This window comes from Bubalus bubalis, chromosome 18 (assembly GCF_019923935.1).
Source record: "Bubalus bubalis isolate 160015118507 breed Murrah chromosome 18, NDDB_SH_1, whole genome shotgun sequence".
In the NCBI taxonomy this organism is placed as follows: domain Eukaryota; kingdom Metazoa; phylum Chordata; class Mammalia; order Artiodactyla; family Bovidae; genus Bubalus; species Bubalus bubalis.
The window spans coordinates 50,993,020-51,017,741 of NC_059174.1; the positions used below are offsets into that span (position 1 = coordinate 50,993,020).

Below are 24,722 nucleotides of genomic sequence, written 5' to 3' on the forward strand. Positions count from 1 at the left end.
TAATGGCAAGGGGTCACCCGCCCACAGCTTTAGATGGTCAGTTCTTCATGAACCACAGTCAGAGGAAGATGGGGGAAAACCTATAACAGAGCTGCAAAGGCCCTGACTGTGCGGCTGGTGGTGATGAGAGCCGCCTGCTTCTACCACCCCTTCTACGTTCTCTTACCACCTGCCAACACCTCCTCTGGACATCGTTGAGACACAAGGTTTCATTCCTAAGGGAAGTAAGTGTTCAATAGTCTTGTCTTTATTGGCTTTTGGCCACTTTCTGCTAAACAGGGCCACCGGCGAGTCAGTATTACCCACAACGCATCCCCTGGCTTCCAAATGTAGTCCTCCTTGACCTGGCAAACCAGCCTCCCTCTGGTGGTCACAGTCCCTCTGGTCGTCTTCTCCACCTCTTGTTTCAGCAGCACGAGGAACACAAAATAGCATGGGGGCAGTCCTGGCTTCTGGTTGATTAGAGCTCTGATTGGGTTTCTCACCCACACCGAGCCCAAGGTCACAGAGACTAGGAGCAAAAATGCTTTAAGTGGGTTGTCATGTGTACTGATGGGCGGGGACACTCCCTTATCCTCCCCTGTGTCATGGACCCCTGCATTCTGGCTCTAGGGCAGGTGACACGATAGACTGGCCAGTTTGAGACCTAGAGCATCTCCTGTTGGGTGGCAAGGTACCTTCTCTTCCTGGTGCCTTCAAAAGCCATCATGGCCATTCAACCCTTCTGATAAGCCAACTGTGTCCGTGTACGGGGGTACCTGGAAGGTCAGTGAGCTCCATGCGGGGAGTTAACTGCCTCAGTTCCTTTGCCTTAAAATATGTCCTCTAGTTGGAAGTGATACTTCATGGGAGGACTTCCCTGATGGTCCTGTGATTAAGAATCCACCTGTCAGTGCAGGGGCCAGGGGTTCAATCCCTGGTCCAGGAAGATCCCACAGGTCATGCGGCAAATAAGCTTGTACACCACAACTACTGAGCCTACACGCCCTAGAGCCCATGCTCCGCAACAAGAGAAGCCACAGCAATAAGAAGCCTGTGCACCACAACTAGAGAAAGCCCATGTAGCAAGGAAGACCTAGGGCAGCAAAAAAAAAAAAAGAAAGAAATTTAATTAACTAATTAATTAATTAAAAAAAACTTCATGGGATCCTGTAGCAATAGAGCAGACATTTCCTAAGTCCCCAGATGGCAGTGTTGACAGAAGCAGTGAGCACAAGGAAGGCAGAACAGCATCCACAGAATGTATTACCCTGTGGGGAGAAAGGTCAGTCTCGAAAGTTGGGTATACGTCCTGAAGAGTCCTGCTGTAGAAAGACGTCATAACAGGCTGAGATTGGCCTCTGCCTTTGTTGGTTTGGGTACTAAGTGGAGTCAACAGCCAGGTCACCTGGAGAGAGTTAGCTCACTTGTCACTGCATGGAGACATTAGTTAACTCACTAACCCAATAGAGTAGTAATTCTATCCCCAGATGCTTGAACTAATACCTCTACTCCTATATTCCCTGTGAAAGATTTTGGCCCCATGAAGCCTTCCCCCTTGGTCCTGTCTAGTCTCATACCCTTAGAATCAGTATCAGTCGGGGTCCAGGGATGTGTCCTGGACCACATGCTAATTAACCACATGCTAATTTTAACCGGTAAAGTTTTTTGTTTTGTTTTTGTTTTGGCCATGCAGCACGCGGGATCTTAGTTCCCTGACCAGGGATCGAACCCCAGTTGGTATAAGGAATCATTATCGGACTTCCCTGAGAGTCCAGTGGCTAAGACTGCCCTTCCAATGCAGGGGGCCTGGGTTCAATCCCTGGTCAGGGAGTGAGATCCCACACGCTGCAACAAAGATTGAAGACCCCAAGTGCCACAACTAAGACCTAGCACAACAAAATAAATAAAAATAAATATTAAAAAAGGGAAATATTTAAAAATAAAAGAATCATGAGGGAATTCCCTGGTGGTCCAGTGGCTAGGGCTCTGAGCTTCCACTGCAGGGGACATGGTTCCATCTCTAGTCAGGAACTAAGATCCATGAGGCCAAAAAGGAAAGAAAGAATCATTATCTAGCAACACGGGGTGAGGATTAAGAGGGAATTGGTTACTAAGCCTAAAGAACGCAGGGCTTTCCAGGTGGCGCTAGTGTTAAAGAACCTGCCTGCAGTGAAGGAGATGTAAGAGACAGGGGTTTGATCCCTTGGTCAGGAAGATCCCCTGGAGAAGGGTATGGTAACACACTCCAGTATTCTCGCCTGGAGAATCCCATGGACGGAGGAGCCTGGGAGGCTGTAGTCCATAGGGTCGCACCGAGTCGGACACGACTGAAGCGACTTAGCTCATAACAAAGATAAGAGAATAGTGCATCTAGGGAGCAACCTCCATACTTGGGGCCGGAAGACAGCTCTTCAGCCTGCAATGTCCCTCTACCACCCTCTACTGGCAAAGCCTAACATTGTGCCTGGAGATGAACAAAATCGCTTGCAGGATCCAGCAGGGCAATGAAGAGCGAATCTGGAGCTGAGAGGCCATAACTGGCACAGAATCTGCTCATACACACGCTCTGGGATTCCTGCCCGTGCAAACTGGTGAGGTTCTCAAACGCTCTCAATGTGTGGCATGTACATGCTAAACCAAGTCCTGTGCTTCTTTGGACTACATTAGAAATTCGTTCTTGTGGGTCTGGAGGAGAAGCAGTTTCCTATGAGTGGTCTGTATCCCACATCTGAGGGTCACACTCCCTTAACACAGACTGGCAACATTCAACATTTTCCTGGCAGTGCATCTCTGCAACCCGTTCACTCACGCCTTAGGCTTGGTCCTCAGCCGTATCTGCCCTGTGACTGGAAACAAGAGATGTTCTGCCAAGGGAGTTTTCTGATTGTCTATCACACTTCCATCTGGACAATCTTATCTTTCCATTGCTCCTCTTCCCCCACGTTTGCTCACTAGGGTCATCGGAAGAAACCAGCCGACTCCCCAGTCAACCTGTGCAGCCCCACTGTTGCCGTAGTAACCAAGTGCCACACCCACTTCAGCTCCCAACACCTTGCTTTCCATCTGCACTTCTTTCACTGCTACCCCAGTGATAACTTGACCAACTATGAAATTGTCACAGGACTTCTCTCAGCTGTGCCCTATCTTTTTCCATCAAGGTGGTCATCCCTGTGCTTCTCCCATGTAGTGGAAACCTAATCCCAGAATACAATTTTGTTTGTCTGTTGCTGGATGCCACTGCTGATCCAAATTTCTGAATTGGTCAGGGTCCCGGCTTCAGGTTCAGTCGCTTAGTCGTGTCCAGCTATTTGTGACCCTATGAACTATAGCCTGCCAAGTCCTCCAGGCTCCTCTGTCCATGGGATTTTCCAAGGAAGAATACTGGAGTGGGTTATCATTTCCTATTCCAGGGATCTTCCTGACCCAGGAGTTGAACCCTCATCTCCTGCATCTCCTGCATTGGCAATGGATTGTTTACCACTGAGCCACCTGGTAGCAGGAAATAAATTGTTCACCCAAGTTGGGTAACGAGTAGAATTTTATTAAGGGGAGTGCTGATTACAACTATTAATACTGGATCCAGGGAAACCACAAAGGATGGTGCAGGAGTTGGGAGTAATCATACATTTTATTTAATTTTATTTATTTTTGGCTGTGCTGCACAGCTTGCAGGATCTCAGTTCCCCATCTAGGAACCCAGGCCATGGCAGTGAAAGCCCAGAATCATATCCACTAAGCCACCAGGGAACTCCTTCATGTATTTGAAACATATGATTGCAACAATATATAACAAAGAGGATTGCTCTGACCACAAATGCTCTACATCTAGGGCGAGGGGTGCCATGCACTTCATCAATTTATAACTGGCATGAAAAGGCCCAGTACTGAAATGGGGGAGAGAGCTCCTTTCTACAGAAATCCACACTTGAACACAAAGCCACGTGCACTCATGGTGTGCTGGTAAATGAACAACTGCCTGCCTGAAGGGAGAAATAAAAGCTCTGATCTGTAGCATTTGCCAATGTCCTTGGTGTAAATACTCCCACTGTGGCTGATTTCAAGCTATCACGATGTCCCTGCCTATGGAGTTGGGAAGAAATGACCATGCAGGAGACACAGGTTTGATCCCTGGGTCGGGAAGGTCCCCTGGAAGAGGAAATGGAAACCCACTCAAGTATTCTTTCCTGGAGAATCCCATGGACAGAGGAGCCTGGCGGGCTACAGTCCATGGGGTCACAAAAGAGTCAGACACGATTGAGAGACTGTGTACACACACACACCATACAAATACAATAGTTATAAATAGCCTCAAGAGCATAGGTAATAGTGAAATACTAGATAATTTAGGAAGTGATGATTTTTGAGTATTTATTACCTTTGTTTTAAAAATGTTGTTATTTATTTATGGCTAAGCAGGCTTTCTCTAGTTGCAGTGTATGTGGTTCTCATTTTGCTGGCTTCTCTTGTTGTGGAGCACACGCTCTAGGGTGTGCGAACTTCAGTAGCCACAGTGCACAGGCTCAATAGCTGTGGCACGTGGGCTTAGTTGCCCTGAAGCATGTGGAATCTTCCCAGACCAGGGATCGAACCTGGGTCCCCTTGCATTAGCAGGAAGATTCTTAACCACTGGACTACTAGGGAAGTCCTACCTTTGCTTCAACATAATTTAGTTTTAAGTTGACAAAATTTAATTTTTAATAGTGGCTGTATTTAGCAATTGGCTTGAAAAACTGAAAATTGACTCTCATGAACCAGGTGGAACCACTGAACCACTCCCAGCACAGCATGGCCCACATCCCAGAGAGAGCCAGTGAGCACAAGTGCTCTTGCACAACCTACCCTGAGAGCCCTCAAGGATCCCCTGAGCTCTCAGTTCTTAAAGAATAGATCCTTATTCTTCCTTCCATCTCTAAAACCATCAGGGTAACCTCACCCAGGGTGGGTGGATAAGGGACCAAGTTGGCTCACTGCCGGAAGCATGGGCACCTCAATATCCAAGATTTGTGGTGTGTGAGCATTGAAGCCAGCAACACTGTGGGTCTCCCTAGTATGTCTTGAGAACCTACCCGAGATGACCAACACCTACAGTTTCCAGGATATGAGAAGGATGGGGACTTCCCTGGTGGTCCAGTGGCTAAGACTCCACCTCCTGATGCAGGGAGCCTGGGTTCAATCCCTGGTCAGGTAACTAGATCCCGCATGCTGAAACTAACAGATCCCGTGTGTGGTAACTAAGACCTGGCACAGACAAATATAAAGAAAAAAGAAGAAAAAAAAAAAAGAATGTCTACCGAGTTACTGATGGCTTTAAAAACTGAACCCAAAGAAAGATTTACTATATTTTTATCAGCGATTAACATTTTAAAGCAGCACTAGCTCTTGTTAAAATGTCTGCTTTTAGTTACTTTATTCAGAGGTGGTTTGGGGCCATCTTAACCATGCCAAAAGTTAATTTAAAACACACAAGTAAAATGCCATGTCTCCCTACCAGGGCTAAGTGAGCAGACACAGACAATTTACTTTAGAATAGAGCAGGGGTGGGGGGGGTGGGGGGGGTAAGGAGCCCTTTATTTAAGCTTGTGCATTTGGGTGCAAACAACCTTCCAGGAAGAAATACATGGAACAATGTCCAAAGCTCACACAGAAAGAGTCTTCCAGCCTCTCAGTCCCATGGTACTTAGCTATGGCAGCCTCAGCAAACTAATTACCAGGCCAATGTGTTATTTAAGATGACCTTCACTACCGATGCTAGATGCCAGGTATGGAGCTAGAACTGAAGAGCATGGTGAGTGCTACTCAGAGGCATGGGAAGGGATAAGGGTCTTAAGACAAGATTCTGGAGCTCCAAGCAGGTGTCTATGCAGCTTCCAACCACCCTCTCTGCCCTCCAGTTCCCCCTAACTCATTGGTCCCGTACTGGCAATGGTGGCCAAGATCTGAGACCTTGCTCCAGACCTATAGTTACACAATAATCCAGGAAAACCACATACTGTTACAGATCAGAGAAGGTGAGTTGTGGAGGCCTGAGTCCCCAAAATAAGGGAGTGTGGCTCAGATTCCTGGGTCCTGAGGGGCAGGGTCTTTGGACCAGAATGCTCTCTTACTATGTATATTAACTCTTTCTAATATTTACATGAATAACAATATTAATAATTATATTCTTAATGTTAACAGTCCCCAACTGGAAGCTCTTAATATATTTTCACATAAAGTTAAGAGTTTTACCAACACCATTCTTACTGTGGCATTTTCTCTATGAAAAATAAATATTCATTTATACCACAAAACTCACAGAAACAGTATCAAGTCTGAAAGAACACATATGGCATCTTTGTTACATCCAGAGAACTTATATGTAAGTATACATATATGTAATATATATATATGTAATATATATATGTGTTATATATATATATATAAATAATGATTTCCAGCCATAAACAAGAAATCTGAATGATGCATCTTGTTCATGATACTGATACCAATATGTGGGTTAGCTACAATGGCATTCTGCCGTTCAAGGGTGCCAGAAATAACGCTGAAGCCAGCATCCCTCTATTCAGTCTTCCAAAAGACCACGGAGGAGGCTGGCGCCCTGGTGTGTACAGAGGATGAGGCCTGGGCTGAGCAGGAACCACTGCAAGTGAAGAGTGAGGGGACCAAGTTGACTCCCAACAGATATGGCCACCGGATGGATGCTGGGAAAGGGCCAAGCTGGTACCATGAGAGGAATTTGGGCTAGGAGAAGAGTTCGGGGGATGAAAGCCAAAGGTTTGCCTTCCTAGTGCGGCTAGGGAAGTATGAACTCTGTAGATCAAACAGAAAAGTTTAAGCAAGGTCATTTGGGGATGCGCCGCCCCCGCACTTGGCGGGCCTAGCACCGCCAAGACCAGCGAGTTCTCGGTCCCCCGGTTTACACACCACTCGCCATTCTGCGCATGTGTATGTTCCAAGCAGGTCAGAGGTAGGCCAATGGGGTGTGGGGTTCCTCCAGGCTCATCCAATGAGCTATCAGACGCTTGTGTGTCAACCAATGGGTCTTCGAATGAGCTGTCGAGTGAAACAGGTCCCGCCTTCCGTGCCTCAGGGAGCTTGAAGGAGAAGGCCGGGCTGCGAGAGTGTGGCGTTCCAAGGCGTTACTTCAGCACCAGTATATTTTTGTGAGATTATCTGGAAGTCAGGAGGAATTTTGGTCCCTTAAAGAGAAAAAGAGGGGCTGGGGACCCAGTTTCTTGGGTCCTGGGTAAAGATAAGGCTGGGGTGGGAGCGGGACTCCTGGAGCTAGCAGGGCGAAGGCTGGAGCCTTGCGCTCGTTGATCTGAGAGGGGAGAGGCTGGGTGCCCAGAATCACGCATCCTGCCAGAAAAGGTGGCTGAACCCAAACTCCTGGATCCTTAGTTAGGACCAGGCTGAGACCTCAGAATCCGGGTTCGAATGAAGATGGGGGCCGAGAGACCTGAGCCTCCAGGGCATAGGTTTGAATCTGGACTCCAGAGTCTGAGGGAGAAGGGACCTGTAGGCCGGATTATGGCTCCAGAGGTTGCCGAGTACGGGTTGTTGAGCTCGTTGGTCTGGGTGGCTGAGTCTGAGAAGTACAGCTATGGAAACTGAGGCTTGTTAACTAGTTAAGTTGCCCAAACTCACAAGCTAGATCGGGACAGACTGACTTTAGAAGTCATCGTTTTATATATACCCGTAAGCTCTGCCCTTAAGTCGGTGCTTGCTTAGATTTTATCTTATTCCATGTGGCTGAAAAGCTTCCTGTCCATGTCCATCAAATCACAGATCCTGGTCAGTTCTTCCAAACGTCTCTAAAAGAAGCCATGGGAGCCTGTCACTTTGAGGGTCTGCTGCTCCTCTTTCTTATAGGAGCCCCGACCTTGATCAGTATGTATTGGAGATGTGGGGGTGGGGGAGTGGTTGGGTCAAGGAGGATGGATTTCTGGTGAAAAAAGAGTGATTTGGGGCCCCGGCAGAGAAGGACAAGTGCTCATCTTTATTTCCTTTTCTCCCCAGTGGCACAGAAATTGTTTTGTCAAAAGGGTACATTCATGGGTATCCAGGAGGATGCAGCAAACATGTTCAACTGGACCTCAGAGAAAGTTGAAGCTTGTGACAATGGGACATTGTGCCAGGAAACCATCCTGCTGATCAAAACTGGTAAAATGAGAAAGGGGCAATTGGGCTGGTGGGGGCAGGGGAGGGGGGGAGATGATTATGTTCATGTTAAGACTGTTGCACCTTCCCCAGGCCAAACAGTAGCGTCCCCACCCACTTTCTTTCCTTCCCGTCTCACAGCAGGGACCAAGACAGCGATTTTGGCCACTAAGAGCTGCAGTTTGGATGGGACACCGGCAATAACGTTTATCCAGCACACTGCAGCCCCCAGCCTAGCTGCAATCTCCTACAGTAACTACTGCGAGGATCCCTTTTGCAATAACAGAGAGGGATTATATGATATATGGAATATACAAGAGACTGAAGAAGGTACCCTGCAAGGGAAGAGATGGGTGCTAAGGGAAACTCTATACACTCCGGAAAAGAAAATGGGAGGCTTCCTTCTTTGTGTTCTTACTTGGTTTAGGTTCAGGTGGGCCATACACAAAAAGACCTCAGACCTTTTGCTTGTCTCTCTTTTTCTAAATTGTCACCTTGGAGTACTGTAAACAGTGTACTCCGAGCAGAGGACATCAGTGAAGGCTGAAGTGTAAAATGGATTTGGGGTTTATTAAGCAATAAGATGTCAGTGGAGGTTTCTGAGCAGGCTGGTGGCATCGGTCTAACTGCTCCGGCTTCCCTATTGCCATGTGGCCACAGCCCAGTTACTGCATTTGTCCTCAAAGTCTAACCTGGCCACACCTACCTTTTCAGGTCATTTTCTTCTCTTCCCTCTCTCATTTATTGTGTTTTAGCTAGGGCAGGATTCAAAATATTTAACAGTGGAGATGGTACTGACCAATCAGAATGGATGCTGGCTATAAAAAACAGTCCAGCCCTGCCTGTCTGTGCCTACCAGCTGAATAGCAACACCTGGTGATTTCTCACAATTTCCAAATCCACCAAGCCAGCTCACACTTCCAGGCCTCAGGCCACTGTCCTTGCTGTTGGCTTTTTTACCCTCATGCAACCCCCATTTCACACAGCTAACCTCTGTTCTTCCTCCATCTCAACTGAGGTGTCCATTCTCGGAAAAAATTCAACCAAATTATTTTAGATAATTAAGCATTCTTCCATTTCTTTGCTACCATACCGTGGCCACAGTGCCCACAGAGTTGTATGGTAGTTAATTACTTACATGTCTGTCTCTTTCAGGACAATGATCCTAGATGGCAGGAACTGTGTCCTTTGTGTATCTGTACCTCCACACCTATACACAGTTTGGAAGTCATGTTGGATTGTGTTCTGACAACAGGAATCAGTTGGAGAGGGATGGGGAGGTGGTAGTAACAGGCCTTGAGTAGAGAGGCATCAGCAGGGAAGACTCGAGGAAGAGAAGGCAGCAAGGAGAGATAACTCCAGAGGCAGGACACATCCTTAACTTTCTCTCTTTTCGCTCTTCAGAAACCAAAGGGACAACAGGCCTCCACTGCCCAACTTGTCTGGCTCTGGGGTCCTGTTTGAATGCTCCTTCTGTTGCCTGCCCCAACGATACAGATCGATGCTATCAGGGGAAACTTCAGGTCTCTGAAGGTAAGCTGAACATCTGATGGTTTCAGAGGCCAGAAAACCTCAGGCATCTGCGTGTAGCCTAAGAGGTTCTGACACTGAGTTCCAGGAATGAGGTGAGGATTGGATTCCTCTCTGATTTCCTCAAACATCTATGTGTCGCCCCATCCTTGTTCCACAGGAAATGTCAACTCACTTTTGGAGATCAAAGGCTGTACATCGATCATTGGTTGCAGGCTGATGTCTGGGGTCTTTAAAATAGGACCCCTGTGGGTGAAGGAAACTTGCCCGTCCATGTCCATCTCGACCCGAAAGATTGACAATAGGGCCACGTGGCTTCACACTTCAGTTTGGAAGTTAAAGCTACTGCTGATGCTGTTACTGCTTATCCTTGGAGGGAGTGCTTCTGGTCCCTAATCATCTCTTCAGACTGATCATCGGCAGCTTGAGCAGGTGGAGATTTGAAGAGTAGCTTCTGTGAATGTATTTGAGATTTCTAATAAAGTTTCTTCTGTGATTTGTGTATGCCTCAAGTCTAGAAGTGGTGTTACTGTGCTAAGAAGAGGGTCCTTAAAATTCGTGCTGTCCAACCCACACATTTGCAGAAAGGGAATCAAAGATCTCAAAAACTTGAGTGAATTCCTTACACTTAACATAGCTATGGACAAAGCCATAAAGTCTGGTATTCCTTTCACTGTAGTAGACTTCCTTCTCTTGCTGGCTAGACAGGAGACTAACATTATCCTCCTCTAGAACACTCCCAACCCAGTTGTAAGGCTAAAATCATGTGCTTTGGGGTTTTAATAATTTCTGGGGAGGTGTGTCAGAAAAAGCAGACTCCAATTCTTCAGTTACAATGGGCCCTGTCTCCCCTATCCTGTTTGTTCCTTGCCCACTTTATATCATTCCTTTTCAACTCTTCTGCCTACTTAATGCCTCCTCAGTGGACAGAGGGAACTTAGGATGGAGCTAGGGCTCCATAGGTTCTGGTGAGTGTGAGCCAAACAATAATGTGAATGGGGAGATTTTTTTTTTTTCAAATTCTTACACTTTTTTATTTAACTTATTACTCAAGAATACATAAAGTCTATGTTATTGTAAAAGACTCCAGTGATACAGGAGCTATATAGAGCAAAGTAAAAGAGTAAAGAGAAACAGACTTTTTTCCATTTTTTTTAAAAGCAGCTTTATTGAGGCTTAACTGACATACAATAAACTGCACTGGAGGTGGGAGGAGAGACTTTTATTGCAGACTGTTGACCCCTCCCACAAAGGACAGGGAGCCTGATCATAGCATAGTCCAGCCAAGTTCTTTCTAGAAAGTTCTCTGGTTCTAACTAACTTTTGGAGTTAAAATCTCCCCACACAAATTAATATTTTATCTTTGTTCTTAGGCATCCAGCTCTCCATTGTGTCAGTTTGGTAAATCTCTCTAAAGAGTGAGAAGAAACACCAACAAAATTTTAACTTAATGAGGGCACATATAAATGTGGGAAATTACAAGCATTCAGAGCCATGACTGGTAAATACTATTTGGGGTAAAACACAAAATCAGAAACAAACTAAACCAAAAAAGCCAAGTAGGTGTTTCCCATAGGACACAGGTTTCTTTTTTTTTTTTTTCGTGATTAAGTTTTTATTGTCACATTTAACTGCTTTGTCAGATATGCATTGTAGGTTTCAGTATGGCATAAAAATAAAAATATTTTCCTGAATGTAAAAATCTGAACAGAGGAGATGGCGATGGCACTTAAAAAAAAAAATTCACACTGGTGCTGAAGCCACTAGAGGTGGCTGGTAAACACTGGAACACATTCACAGATAAAGCGTCTGAAGTGAAGTGATGTGAAAGTTGCCCAGTCATATCTGACTCCTTGTGACCCTATGGACTGGACAGTCCATGGAATTCTCCAGGCCAGAATACTGGAGTGGGTAGCCTTTCCCTTGGGATCTTCCCAACCCAGGGATCAAACCCAGGTCTCCCGCATTGCAAGCAGATTCTTTACCAGCTGAGCCACAAGGGAAGCCCTGAAACATTTCAAATCAAATGGCAGTGGTATAAGCCCAATAAAACTGGAGAGTAGGAAGATACAGAATCTGTCGAGTAGCTACCTGAAGAATGGCAGTTTGAGCACTTAATTTCCAGTCAGACTAAAACTTCTTTCTTGTAAAATGAAACTATTTTGAACCTGGATTTTAAGCTTTTTTAACAACTTTCTTATTCGTACAGGTTGTAACTAGTCCAAAGAAAAGGCAGTTATAATCCATGGCATTAGCTTTGTGGGCTGACCCTGCCATAAATGGGGGAGGGGGTCTTGTCTTTTCCAAACCAGGAGCATGTCATACTCATGAACGTCTGTAGTGGTTTCACACATTCTGGGCAAAACTAGAAAAGAAGCAGTAAATAAAAATGTTACGTGCATCCCCAAGGAAAGTCTCTACACATTCCACAGCTATATGCTGAACGGTAACTTAAAAAAGTATGGTTATTCCGATTGAAAATGAATCTCTATTCAATAACCAAGCTTCCCAAACAGTTTATTAGATGTCTTTCTTCCATAGATAAGACTAACACTAGGATTTGTCAGAAGATCTACACAAGTTACCACCTTTATGTACGAACTTGGCTAAATCCACGGTGTCTGGAGTCTGTTCCTTGTAAAACTCAGGTCTAGAACATAACTCCTTTCTGTTATACTGTTGTGTGTCTTTCATTTAAGACTCCAGAACAGAGACCATAAACATGGCTAGTGCAACACAACAGTCACTGGAATTCCCTGAAAGAAAAATAAGTAATTTATTTTATGACATACTTATTTGGATGATTACTCACTGGTAATTAGTATTTCTACATTTTTTTTTAAAGGCAACCATTTTAAGTGACAACACATAGCAGGCTAGTAGAAAAAAAGTGGAAACAAAGCCGTCTCTTTTGATCTCACAAAGTCATGCAGACAAAAGAAGGTACATATGATTTGTTCCAATCTTTGAATGTTGCTGCTAAACTAGTTTTCCTTTGAAAAAGTAAATTTCAAGGCATGATAGTGCAAGAGATAAGGTTTTTGTTTATAGAACATTTATAGACTAATTGTGCTTAGTCTCTAATTTCCAAATTATTTTAAAGAACAGAAACGACATTGATAAATTTATCTTTGCCTAAATTTACTGGTACATCATGAATTGCACCAGAATTCGGACAATTTGATTATCTTAATGACTCTGTTGTGAGCCTTGCACACTGCGTCTGCAGGCGAGGACCCCGCATGGACCCCTTGGAGGCTCCTCCAAAGTCTGTGGCCAAAAACTCTTGTCTTGGGGAGTCCAGGGTCTGAGAAAGCAGTTCTCCCCCAAGAGGAAGTCCTCAAAAATTCTCTCAATTAGCGATTAAGAAAAACAGTGCTAACTGGAGAGTTTCTTGCGTTCAGTTAAATCTGGGAGGTCTGAGCGTTCCTGGGGCCCTCGTCAGGATGTATCATGAGTCAAGAATCCCTTAAATGTGAGTATTCACTATTAGAGGACTCTGTAGGGGCAATCAAATTTTCACGATCACTGTCGTCTGATTCCTCAGCACCGTCTCCATCTGCTCTGTGGGAAGGAGGGGGTCTGCTCCACTTTCAGGATATTTCAGTCCAGCACTGGTGGAGGCATAACTGGAGGAGTCCATGGCTTGAGGTCGAGGCATAAAGATGCTAGTTTCCATGTGAGAATGACTCAGAGTACTTTCTTGATTATTTGGGTGAAGATCAGAATTAGGCGGAGGCGGGTCTGAGGCCTCTGCATCTCCAGCTGTACTTTGACCTTCTGCTGTGAACCCTGGATAGGGCATCTGAGGGCTGAAGGTGGGGTCCACACTTTCAGATGGCATCTGTCTGCTCAGCGTTGCCTGTGGCCATCGTCTTTCTTGTTCCTTTTCATTCTTCCTCTGAGTGATCTGTCTTCTTAATTGATTCACTTCTGCCTGACAAGATTCAACAACTCACTCGCTCTTTTCTATGGCTGCACACATTGCTTGCACTTTCTCCTGAAGCGCATTGTAAACCTGATAAATTGCCCTAATGTCTTTCATTCGTCTGTCCTTGTCAAAAAAGTCAGTACCATGTTCTTTAATAACTTTGGCATAATTCTGCGAAGTATTTGGCACTGAAGATACCTTATACTCTTGCTGGCTAGTATTGCCTAGATTGGGAATAGTGAGGGATAGCCTTTAATTATACCTTCTATCTAAAGAGAACATATTCTAAAGCATGAATGGAATTGTTGGCATGGAGATGAAGCTGAAGGGGAGGAAGATGAGGTCGGCCACCACGACGGTGCAGGTGAGCTGCTTATGGATCACTTTCTGTCTGTATGACATCTGCTGCTGCGTGTTTCACTGGAATCGGTACCACCCAATAACTTTCTTTCTCCGATCTTTAAGAATCCTATCCAAGCTCTCTTCATTAACTTTGCTTGCATAGTCATAAAAACTAAAAAGTCTTGAACAAGGATGATGGTTATGGATTTCAATTACTTGCAGAAATTATGTGTTGCTGACTTGGGAGTCATCGATGCTGAAGGTTTCCTCTTGCCTTACCTCTCCCAGCAAAAATCCTTCCTGAGAGGAATGGAAGAAGAGAGTTGCAGGTGGTCAGCGTTGCTGTTGGCCCTGTGGAAACACACAGCCCTGAAGGTGTAGCCCGAAATGGAAGCTGCCATGATTGAAATCTGACACTGGTTTCTTAATGGCACTGAATACAGTTGCAGAAGACATTCCTGAGTGAATGAAGGAGAGCTACCATTTAAAAAAATTTGGCCTGTGAATAGTTTTGGTATTTTAAAAATTATAATATGCTAATAAGCTTGACATGGCATGAACAAATTTCTCAGGCCAAAAACTCAAGTGTGCAAACTTTCTAATGTCATAATATAAATAATAAACTATTCAAATGTATGATTAATTTTTATGATACTTTTGTTTATAACAATTCCCCATTCTACCTGCTGCTGCTACCTAGTGGTAGGTAAAACCTAATCAGTTTGGGGCTTCCCTGGTGATCCAGTGGCTACGACTGCTTCCACTGCAGGGAGCCCAGTTTAATCTCTGGTCAGGGAACTAGATCTCACATGCCACAATCAAGAGTTCTCATGCTGCAACCAAGACCCAGCAGGGCCAAGTAATTATTAAAAGAAGAAGAAGAAACTTAACCTGTTTGAATAAATTGTTACAAATTCAGCCGGGGTGTTCTCAGTCATTTCAGATCCCCTGCTCGTGCTTAGTCACTCCGTCGTGTCTGACTCTGAAACCTCATGGACTGTAGTCTGCCAAGCTCCTCTGTTCGTGTGATTTTCCAGGCAAGAATATTGAAGGAGGTTGCCATTCCCTTCTCCAGGGCATCTTCCTGAACCAGGGATTGAACCCAGGTCTCTTGCATTGCAGGCAGATTCTTTACCGCCTGAGTCATTGGGGAAGCCTCATTTCAGATCTAATCAATCAATTCAGGACTTCTTTTCTTTTCCACTCTCTTTATCCACAGCTTTGCTGTAGCGCTGGTGGGAAGGAGGTGACTGTCTAGTTTTCACCCCTCGTGCTGCTGAAGTTCAAGTTTTCACTGATGTCTGGTTCTCAGCTTCAATTCCTGCTGGCTTCCACTGGGAAGCCTTTGATCCGGTCTGGTGTTCATGGGCTCCATGCAGGCCCTGTGAGCTCTGTCACCCCTCTTAACCACTTTGGAGCCTCTTCCAACTGCTCTCAAATCCCACTGAGGTCCTCCAGGAATCTGAAGCAGCCTAGGAATCCCATATAATTGATGAAATTCCTCCAAGTTCTGGAGAAAAGATAATTTCATAGAGACTTGCTTTTTCCTAAGGTCCTTGGGAAAGAGATGGGACCTAGACCCTGGAATTTATTACCCACCAGCCACAGGCCACTAGCATGCATTCTTCTCATATCCATTTTTTGTTTTTCAGCAATCATGCCATAAGCATTCCCTGCCCGTCCAGTGGTTGGAGACTTGGCCCTCTCACTGCTGAGGGCCTATTTTGCAGTGAAAAGGAAAAAAGAGGAATGAGTTTTTCTTTCTCTTTTCTGAGAACAAAGAAGATAAACAGAACAGTGAACAGGCCTGAACATTCCTAGTTTTTACTTTGAAAGTGAAAACGTTAGTAGTTCAGTCGTGTCTGACTCTTTGCAACCCCCAAGGATTATAGCCTGCCAGGCTTTTCTGTCCATAGAATTCTCCAAGCAAGAATACTGGAGTGGGTAGTGATTCCCTTCTCCGGAGGATCTTCCTGGCCCAGGGATTGAACCTGGATCTCCCACATTGCAGGCAAATTTTTTTACCATTTGAGCCACAGGGATGTTTTTACTTTGTTTCTTATTTGTGTGACTTCCCTGGTGGCTCAGATGGTAAAGCATCTGCCTACAATGTGGGAGACCTGGGTTCAATCCCTGGGTTGGGAAGATCTCCTGGAAAAGGGAATGGCAACCCACTCCAGCATTCTTGCCTGGAAAACCCCATGGACTCCAGCATTCTTGCCTGGAAAACCCCATGGATGGAGAATCATGGTAGGCTACAGTCCATGGGGTCACAAAGAGTCAGATCCAACTGAGCAACTTCACTTTCACTTTCTTATTTGTAGTCTGCAACTAAATTTTCTTTTCTGACCCCTAATTCTGCATGAGCTACATTTCATACCTCTTATCCTTTGATTCTATGCTATTTACATCCTATATCTGGTGCTTACCACTCTCTGCAAACCAACCCTTGTAGTTTTTTTCTTCTTACAGATCAGAAAGAAGACCTCTGTAACAATGCACAGAAGACAATGGACCCAACTTCTGGGCCACCAGACTGCCAGAGGCTACCTGACACCAGTCTGTGACTATTTGGAAACAATGCAAGAGGAAGAAGACAAGATCTTAACACCTTTGATCCTCATCACTGACCCCTGATTTCGAGCCTTCATGTTATATAAGCCCCTAGACTTCTCACTGGAGAAGGCAATGGCACCCCACTCCAGTACTCTTGCCTGGAAAATCCCATGGATAGAGGAGCCTGGTAGGCTGTAGTCCATGGGGTCGCTAAGAGTCAGACACGACTGAGCGACTTCCTTTCATTTTTCACTTTCATGCATTGGAGAAGGAAATGGCAACCCACTCCAGTGTTCTTGCATGGAGAATCCCAGGGACGGGGGAGCCTGATGGGCTTCTGTCTATGGGGTCGCACAGAGTCGGACACGACTGAAGTGACTTAGCAGCAGCAGCAGCAGACTCCTCATGGTGGGGTGGGCACAGTTCTTGAGGCATGAACCTAGTGTTCCCCCTCTGCCAGCTGAGAATTAAAGCCACCTATTTTTTTCAACTCTGTCTCTGTATTTTTATTTCTTTTTGGGGGGCAGAGAAAGCCAAGATTTTGACTGCCAACAAACACTAGGGCCCAGGTTCAATCCCTGACCAAGAAACTGAAATTCTATAAGATGGATAGCTTAAAAACAAGCAAACAAAAAAACCTATCATGCCATAAAGCCTTCATTCTTACACTGAAACTTAAAAATTCCATGTCTAATAAGCAAAAGTTAGGCCTTTGGAATCACATCTACTTCCATTTCATTTTACATAATCTCTTTTGAAACTTCAAGGCTCAACATAAAGGTGTTTTTGTCTCCTTGCATTTCTAGGGTAATAGGCCTACTGACTGACCGGAGGAGACAGGGCAAGAGAAGTAATATAAAGAATGGGGGGCTTCCCCCTTGGTCCAGTGGTCACGAGTTCACCTTGCAGTGCAGGGGACACTAGTTCCATCCTTGTCCTAGGACGATCCCACATGCTGCGAGGCAACTAAGCCCGGGTGCGCAGAAACTACTGACCCCACATGCCCTAGAGCCTGTGTTCTGTAGCAAGAGAGCTACCACAATGAGAAGCTCGGGCACTGCAACTAGAGAAAGCCTGTGCGCAGCAAGGAAGACCTAGTGCAGCCAAAAATATGGGAAAAAAAAGAACGGGAATGTGGGCAGATACAAGTGATAGCAAAATATAACCCTGCCATGTAGATACTTCAGCCACCCACGTCAGCCTCCACATCACCCATGATACTCGTTGCTCCCTCCAGGGCTGTGTTCATGTCCTTCCCTCTCTGAAACTCCATCTCCTGTTCCCAGTTACCCACCCTGGAGGGTCTCACTAGATGCCTCCTTGCAACTCCAGCAGACCTTTCTTGACTTTGCTGGCACTGATCTCCCTCCGCAGAGCCCTGGCGTACCTACCTGCTAGCTTCCCTTCAATATCATACTGTTCCCACACAATGTATAACCTCTCCAGACAAGGTAACAACACTTCAGGAACAGGCACTGTTTCCGACAGCTTTACGACTTAATAGCATCCATAAAATGTGACTGGAAACTTGATGTATGGGTCTTCCAGAACTGCTGATTGAAGTGAACCAAACTTCCGCTGTTGGGGCTTCCTTGGTGACTCAGATGGTAAAGAATCTGCCTGCAATACAGGAGATGTGGATTTGACTCCTGGGTCAGGAAAACTCCCCTGGAGAAGGGAATGGCTTCCCACTCCAGTATTCCTGCTTGGAGAATTCCACAGACAGAGGAGCCTGGTGGACTACAGTCCATGGACTCGCAGAGTTAGACACGACTGACTAACACTTTCACTTTTCACTTTCAAACTTCTACTTTGCATGCACACACATTCCTCTTGAACAACAAAACTAGGGACTTCCCTGGCAGTCCCTAGTTTTGGTTAAGAATCTGTCTGCCAATGCAGGGGACATGGGTTCAATTCCTGGTCTGGAGAGATCCCACATGCTGTGGAGCAACTAAACCTATACGATACAAGTACTGAGCTGGAGTATAGAGCCCACACACCGCAATGAAGAGTAGCCCCAGCTTGCCACAAGTAGAGAAAGCCCACTCAAAGCAATGAAGACACAGTGCAGCCATAAACGAATAAATAAATAAAATGTAAAGGCTGAATAATAAAACCCTAAACTCCTTATTCCTCCAATAACCCTTTCCAAAGAAATCTGTTAAAAAAAGAAACAACAAAACTAACCATCACCAACTGCCGCTGATTACCTGAAACTTGATGCTAATGAGAAAAAAGAAAGGCAGTAAGTTCTAGAGAGTAGACAAGAAGAGAGGCAGAAGTCTGAGAAGGATGAGCACTGCAGAAAGGTAAGAATTTGAAAATTCCTCTATTTTGTGATGATGTCTTAGTAGCCAGGTGGGCACATCCTCGTTTAGGGCAGTGATGTCAGAGTGGGAGGTGAGTTTTGATCAGGGGTTGCAAAATGAGTTGTTCAGATTCTTTTATTATTGTTTAATGTTAATGAAGACAATAATCATTTATTGGGCCATTTATCTGTTCCTTGCTCTACACTAAAAGTTTTAGAACTACAATTTGTATAATCCCTTTGTGCGTTTTTGTAGGGAGTCGGAGGCAACTCAGATATCCATGACTGGGGGAACAGATAAAATGTGGCAGACATAATCTTTAGGTATGCAACACATTAAATTTGCACTATATGTATTTTTTTAAAGTAAGTAAATTATTTTGTAGCAAAATATCACTTGTATAAATTGACTAGTTTGGGCAGTTCTCTGGTGACCTAGTGGTTAGGATTCTGGGCTTTCACTGCCATGGCCCAGATCCAATGCTTGGTCAGAGAACGGAGATCCCAATAGCTGTGTGGCATGGCCAAAGTAAAAAAAAAATTAAATGACTTTAAACCACAAATCTTGAAAAAAAAAAAAAAAAAAAAGACTGTTTAGATTATTCTGGGTCCCTTGAGTTTCCGTACACATTTTAGAATAAGAAGAAAGCTGGAGTTTTTATAAGGACTGGGTTGAATCTCTGGATCAGTTTGGGGGTATTGCCATCTTAATGGGCTTCCCTGGTGGCTCAGATAGTAAAGAATCTGCCTGCAATTCAGGAGACATGGGTTCAATCGCTGGATCAGGAGATCCCCTGGAGAAGAAAATGGCAACCCAATCCAGCATTCTTGCCTGGGAAATCCCATGGGATAGAGGAGCCTGGCGGGCTACAGTCCCTCCCTGAAGTCTCAAAGGGTCGGACACGACTGAGTGACTAAGCGCAAGGGCATGGGCCATCTTAACAGTATTTTAGGTCTTCCAATCCATGAACATGGGGTCTTTCCATTTATTTAGGCCTTTCTTAATTTCTTTCAGAAATATTTTCTGATTTTTTAAAATAACTCTTGTGCTTCTTTAGCAACTGAACAAGTGTTTTATTATTTTTGATATTCTTATTAATTTTGTTTTTAGAGTATTCATTGCCAGTGTATCGAAATACAATTGATTTTTACATTTATTTTGTAACCTGCAACTTTGTACAAGAGTCATACTTTCTTGTATCGTTATAAGTGTCCAACATTTTTATTGAAACCTGAACATTTTATATAATATATTGTCCCTACTCTGAATACTGATTAAAACCAGCAATAATAATAAACAACAAGGCTTCCTTTTGTTGTTCTTTGCTTGTCTTTTTGTTTGTTCAGTGACTTGACTAGACTATTTCAGTGATGTCTATTTTCTCTGCAGAGAGCCTCTGATGTTAGTCTTCCCTTTGGGAGGGCACCTCCTTTGGGCATACACACAGTCTACCTGGAAAGACAGTGGTTCTACCAAAGCCGTCTGTCTTTCCCTCGATCTCTCTGGTTATCACACCCAGCTCTTAAGTTCCACTAGTTTCTGGCTGATTATTCTATTGGCTTTTTTTTTTAATTTAAATTTATTTTTGGCTGCAATGGGCCTTTTTTGCTGCTGTGCATAGGCTACTGCCTCGTTGCGGTGAGCAGGGGCTGCTCTCTTGCTGCAGTGCACAGGCTTCTCATTGCTGTGGCCTCCCCTGCTGCAGGGGACAGGCTCTAGGGCTCAGTAATTGTGGCCCATGAGCTTAGCTGGCCCACAGCATGTGAAATCTTCCCGGACCAGGGATGGAACCCGTGTTCCCTGCATTGGCAGGTGGATTCTTAACCATTGGACCACCAGGAAAGCACCTATCCTATTGTTTTTGACAGTACCTGGGATATAAATTGCTTTACATTCAGACTCTATTAAATTCAGTCAAGGGTCATTTCTGAGGCCAAGCTTTGAGTTTGTCCTAACCCCAGAGGACTCCTGTTAGTTATCTCTTTCCCTAGTTCTCTTTTGTTAGACAGTGAGCCTAGGGTTTAATTAGTTGACACAGTGGGGCTACTAGTCTCCTCTTTATTGCTTACCACCAAAATCTCCATTGTTGGGGATGTCCCTGGCAGTCCAGTTAAGACTTCACCTTCCACTGAAGGGGATGCAGATTTGATCCCTGGTCGGACATGACTGAAGCGACTTAGCAGCAGCAGCAGGGAACTAAGATCCTACATATCTCACAGCCAAAAAAACCCCACCAAAACATAAAACAGAAGCAATATTGTAACAAACTCAATAAAGACTTAAAAAATGGCCTTCATCAAAAAAAATTATCTTTGATCTGCATTGTTTGCAGAGTGTCCTTAGTCATGAACTACCCCCCACCCCCCACCCCCAGCCTCCCTTTCTGTTCCAAATAAAGTCGCTTTCTGTGCGAAGAACCTTAAAGCTCTTTGTTCTTATCTGTATCTCTGAGCCACAGTTTGGGAGCTGGAGGCAAGGACAGTGGAGAGATTTTTTCAGAATGCCACACCCGCTTTATTATTAACAGGTGCCGGGGTCCAGCCCCAGTGGAGTCAGGGGTTTCGAAGCGGGGACGGCATCGGCGAGGATCAGGAAACAATTGCTTACTTAAATGTTAATTAAAGATATAAAGAGTGGTTAAATAAGGATAGCTCAGTGAGAAAATTTAGTGGAGAAAAGAGGCTGAATAATTCAGCCAGAAGGTGAGAGAAAGAACGACATGGGGAGACCAAGCTTCGGTGAACAAGGCCCGCACTTTATTTTCCAAAGTAGTTTTTGTACCTTAAGTTATGAATAGAGGATAATGGGGGAAGGGGTAGAGTCATGCAAGGTCAGCAGTTTCTGATCCTAATCGAAGCCAGGCTTTCAAACTTATCATATGCAAAAATTTAGGTGATTTACATCATCTTCTGGCCAGGAGGCCTGTTAACATTTTAGGAAACTTATTTTTCTCTAAAGGTGATTATTCTAAAGTCAGGCGCCAGCCTCCAAAAAGCACTGGATAAAGTTGCATTCCTACAGAGCAAAGGTGAGGTGGGCTCAATCAAGAAAAGAATTAACTCAAGGGTCCAAGGTTACAAACATTGAGGCTACTACTTACATTTCTATACACCCATTATATGTATCAATACACTGCCAAGGACACAGTAGGTAAGGGATATGGAGACTTAGCAGCAAACATTGGCCCAACAAGTGAAAAACCCTTCACCAATACAATTTTAATCAATCTTTTAACTGCTCAAAGGAATCTGTATTTAGACAGTTTAGAACATCTCATGCCTCTCACAGTTGGGAGGCTCTGAACAATCACATGTGGCCGGAAAAACCTATTAAGGCAGGCTAGAGGACTTCCAAAGGAATTTGTGGGTTGAAACACTGTCAGACCCAGGAATTATTAACTGGAGCTATAAGTTATTTCTTTTTTCATAGAGAAGTAGTGGGGGACAGCCCTCCGTAAAGTCAGAGGTGTAGGTGAGAGCACAAAGCAGAAAGTAGGCAGACTCTGGTTTTGGGGGTAGATGCTCGAGAATTTCCAGGGGGACTCCTGAGGCTCGATCCCGCCTTTGATATGCCGAGCCTCCTTCCTCATACCTTTGCCACAAGTGGAGCTCCTCACCGCCGGCTCCTGGCAAACAGGACACTTGGCAGGGGTGGTAGCCTCTGGTCTTCTTGGCTTGCTTCTCCTGGCATGTAGAATCTTCACTACAAGCAGGCTGGTGTAAGGGTGATGGAGATCCCTGTATTCTCAGCTTGCTATTGTTGAATGGCGCCTCAGCCCCATGATTGAAGTTGCGTTGGAGGAGACAGTCTCTAGCCTCTTGATCGCACTTGCCTGAAATTTCCCTCTATCCATCTGCGACACGGAATTGAGTGGGGTGAGTAAAGCTGGAAGCCTGCCCCACTGACAATGATGCTATATAGTCGTTGGCTGGAGAAGGGGGATGAGGGAATCCGGCTTCTATTTTTTAATTTTTTATTTTTAAGGGTCTTTCTTGCTGAGTGAGGGCTTTCTCTAGTTTGGTAAGCAGGGACTACTCTCCAGGGCTGCTTGAAGTCTTCACATTGTTCTGGCTCCTCTTGTCACAGAGCCCGGGCTCTATGGTGTGATGGCTTCAGTAATTGTGGCTCATGGGCTCAGTACTTGTAGTGCATGGGTTCAGTTGCCCTGAGGCCTGTGGGATCTTCCTGAACCAAGGATCGAACTGGTGTCCCTTGCATTTCAAAGTGGATTCTTAACCACTGGACCTGCAGGGAAGCCCAGGAACCTTCTTTTTGCTACACCCAGTTAATGTTACTTTCATCACCCAGAGTTGGAGGTGCATGCAGAGCATCATTCCAAATCTCACAGACTTTTGCTGTTCTACTGATATTCAGTGTATTTCCTTAAAGAAATATTTCTTCTTTTTTTTTTTTGGCCACACAGTGCTAGCATGTGGGATCTTAGTTCCCCCAACCAGGGATGGAACTTCAGAGTCTTAACTGCCAGGCAGGTCCCTAAATAAATGTTTCTTTGTAATCCATTTAGAGTGACAAAAATGAAAATTTCTTTGCTGCTTTTCTGGACACACAGGTGAAGTTTTTCTAGGTTCCCTAACTGAATAGCCTTTAATATCACCTGGTTTTTAGTTTTGTGCGCGCTAAGTCGCTTCAGTTGTGTCTGACACTGTGAAACCCTATGAACTGCAGCCCGCCAGGCTCCTCTGTCCATGGGATTCTCTAGGCAAGAATACTGGATTGTTGCTGTGCTCTTCTCCAGGTTTTTAGTTTTAGTTTCAGTTATCAGTCTCCATATCATAGAAGCCAAGAATGGCAACCTCACCTGAATGGTGACTTAAAGGTCATCACCAGCTCCCACAGCCTCTAAAGATTAGGCTCTGGCTTCCAGGTCCTTTATTATTTCTGACACTTGTGAATTTAACTTTGTCGTATTCAAGTTCAACTACTAACTCATATATTGCTCTCCAGAATATCTGATTTTTTTAAAAGGGTAACATGCCCTTTGAAAAACATCGAGGGACCAAATTTGTGCCACGTTCTACATTAAGGAATGATGCCAGGGCAGAGAGCCCAGTCCAGCTGGTTCTTCCAAAGATTACAGTCCACTGGGGAAGGGGGACAATTTAACTGCAAGAAGGAAGTAAGAAAACTGGCAAGACCTGACCAGAGAGCAGTCCCAATATATTTCCAGACAGAAATAACATTTCAGATAGGTCATGAAAGAACAAATCCTTTATTTATTTAATATTTTAATTTTATGGAGTGTTGTTGTTTTACCATGTTGTGTGGGCTTCCCAGGTGGCTCAGTGGGTAAAGAATCCACCTGCAATGCAGGAGATGCAGGCAGACGTGATTTCGATTCCTAGGTCGAGAAGATCCCCTGGAGGAAGCCATGGGACCCCGCTCCAGTATTCTTGCCTGGAGAATCCCCATGGACAGACGAACCTGGTGGGCTACAGCCCATAGGGTGGCAAAGAGTCAGACACGACTGACGTGGCTGAGCACACACCCTGTTGTGTTAGTTTCAGGCGTATAGCAGTTATTTAGTTATGCATATACATATATTAATTCTCTTTTAGATTCTTTTCTCATACAGGCCATCGCAGAGTATTGGGTAGAGTTCCCCATGCTACACAGTAGGTCCTCATTGGTTGTCTATCTTATATAGAGCAGGGTGAATGCGCTCATCCCAAGCTCCTGATTTATCCCTCCCAGCCTCCATGTTTCCCCTTTGGTAAACATTTGTTTTCAAACTGTATACACTCTGCTTCTGCTTTGTAAATAAGTTCGTTTATATCTTAAAAAAAAAAAAAGATTCCAAATGTGAGTGATTTCATATGATATTTGTCTGAGTGAATGAGTGAAAGTTAGTCACTCCATTGTGTCTGACTCTTTGCGACCCCATGGACTGTAGC

At 44.8% G+C, this 24,722-nt stretch overlaps 1 protein-coding gene and 1 pseudogene across 1 annotated transcript; one reads left to right on the forward strand and one right to left on the reverse strand.

Moving 5' to 3' along the window:
• The first annotated feature begins 7,053 nt into the window (after positions 1 to 7,053).
• TEX101 (testis expressed 101) lies at positions 7,054 to 10,165 on the forward strand. The gene is made up of 6 exons (XM_006052399.4): positions 7,054 to 7,142; positions 7,768 to 7,869; positions 7,999 to 8,142; positions 8,281 to 8,469; positions 9,544 to 9,672; positions 9,830 to 10,165. Exons 2-6 carry the CDS (start codon positions 7,806 to 7,808, stop codon positions 10,063 to 10,065), a joined length of 762 nt encoding a protein of 253 aa, XP_006052461.1. The 5' UTR covers positions 7,054 to 7,142; positions 7,768 to 7,805; the 3' UTR covers positions 10,066 to 10,165.
• Positions 10,166 to 13,073: 2,908 nt separating this feature from the next.
• On the reverse strand, positions 13,074 to 14,483 carry LOC102412389 (annotated as a pseudogene).
• Positions 14,484 to 24,722: the final 10,239 nt, after the last annotated feature.

Bases quoted from the DNA above. Each gene is read 5' to 3' on its own strand.
- TEX101 (XM_006052399.4), top strand. From the start codon at position 7,806: ATGGGAGCCTGTCACTTTGAGGGTCTGCTGCTCCTCTTTCTTATAGGA. The intron at 8,143-8,280 runs GTAAAATGAGAA...CCCGTCTCACAG, and splicing joins CATCCTGCTGATCAAAACTG to CAGGGACCAAGACAGCGATT. The intron at 9,673-9,829 runs GTAAGCTGAACA...CTTGTTCCACAG, and splicing joins GAAACTTCAGGTCTCTGAAG to GAAATGTCAACTCACTTTTG.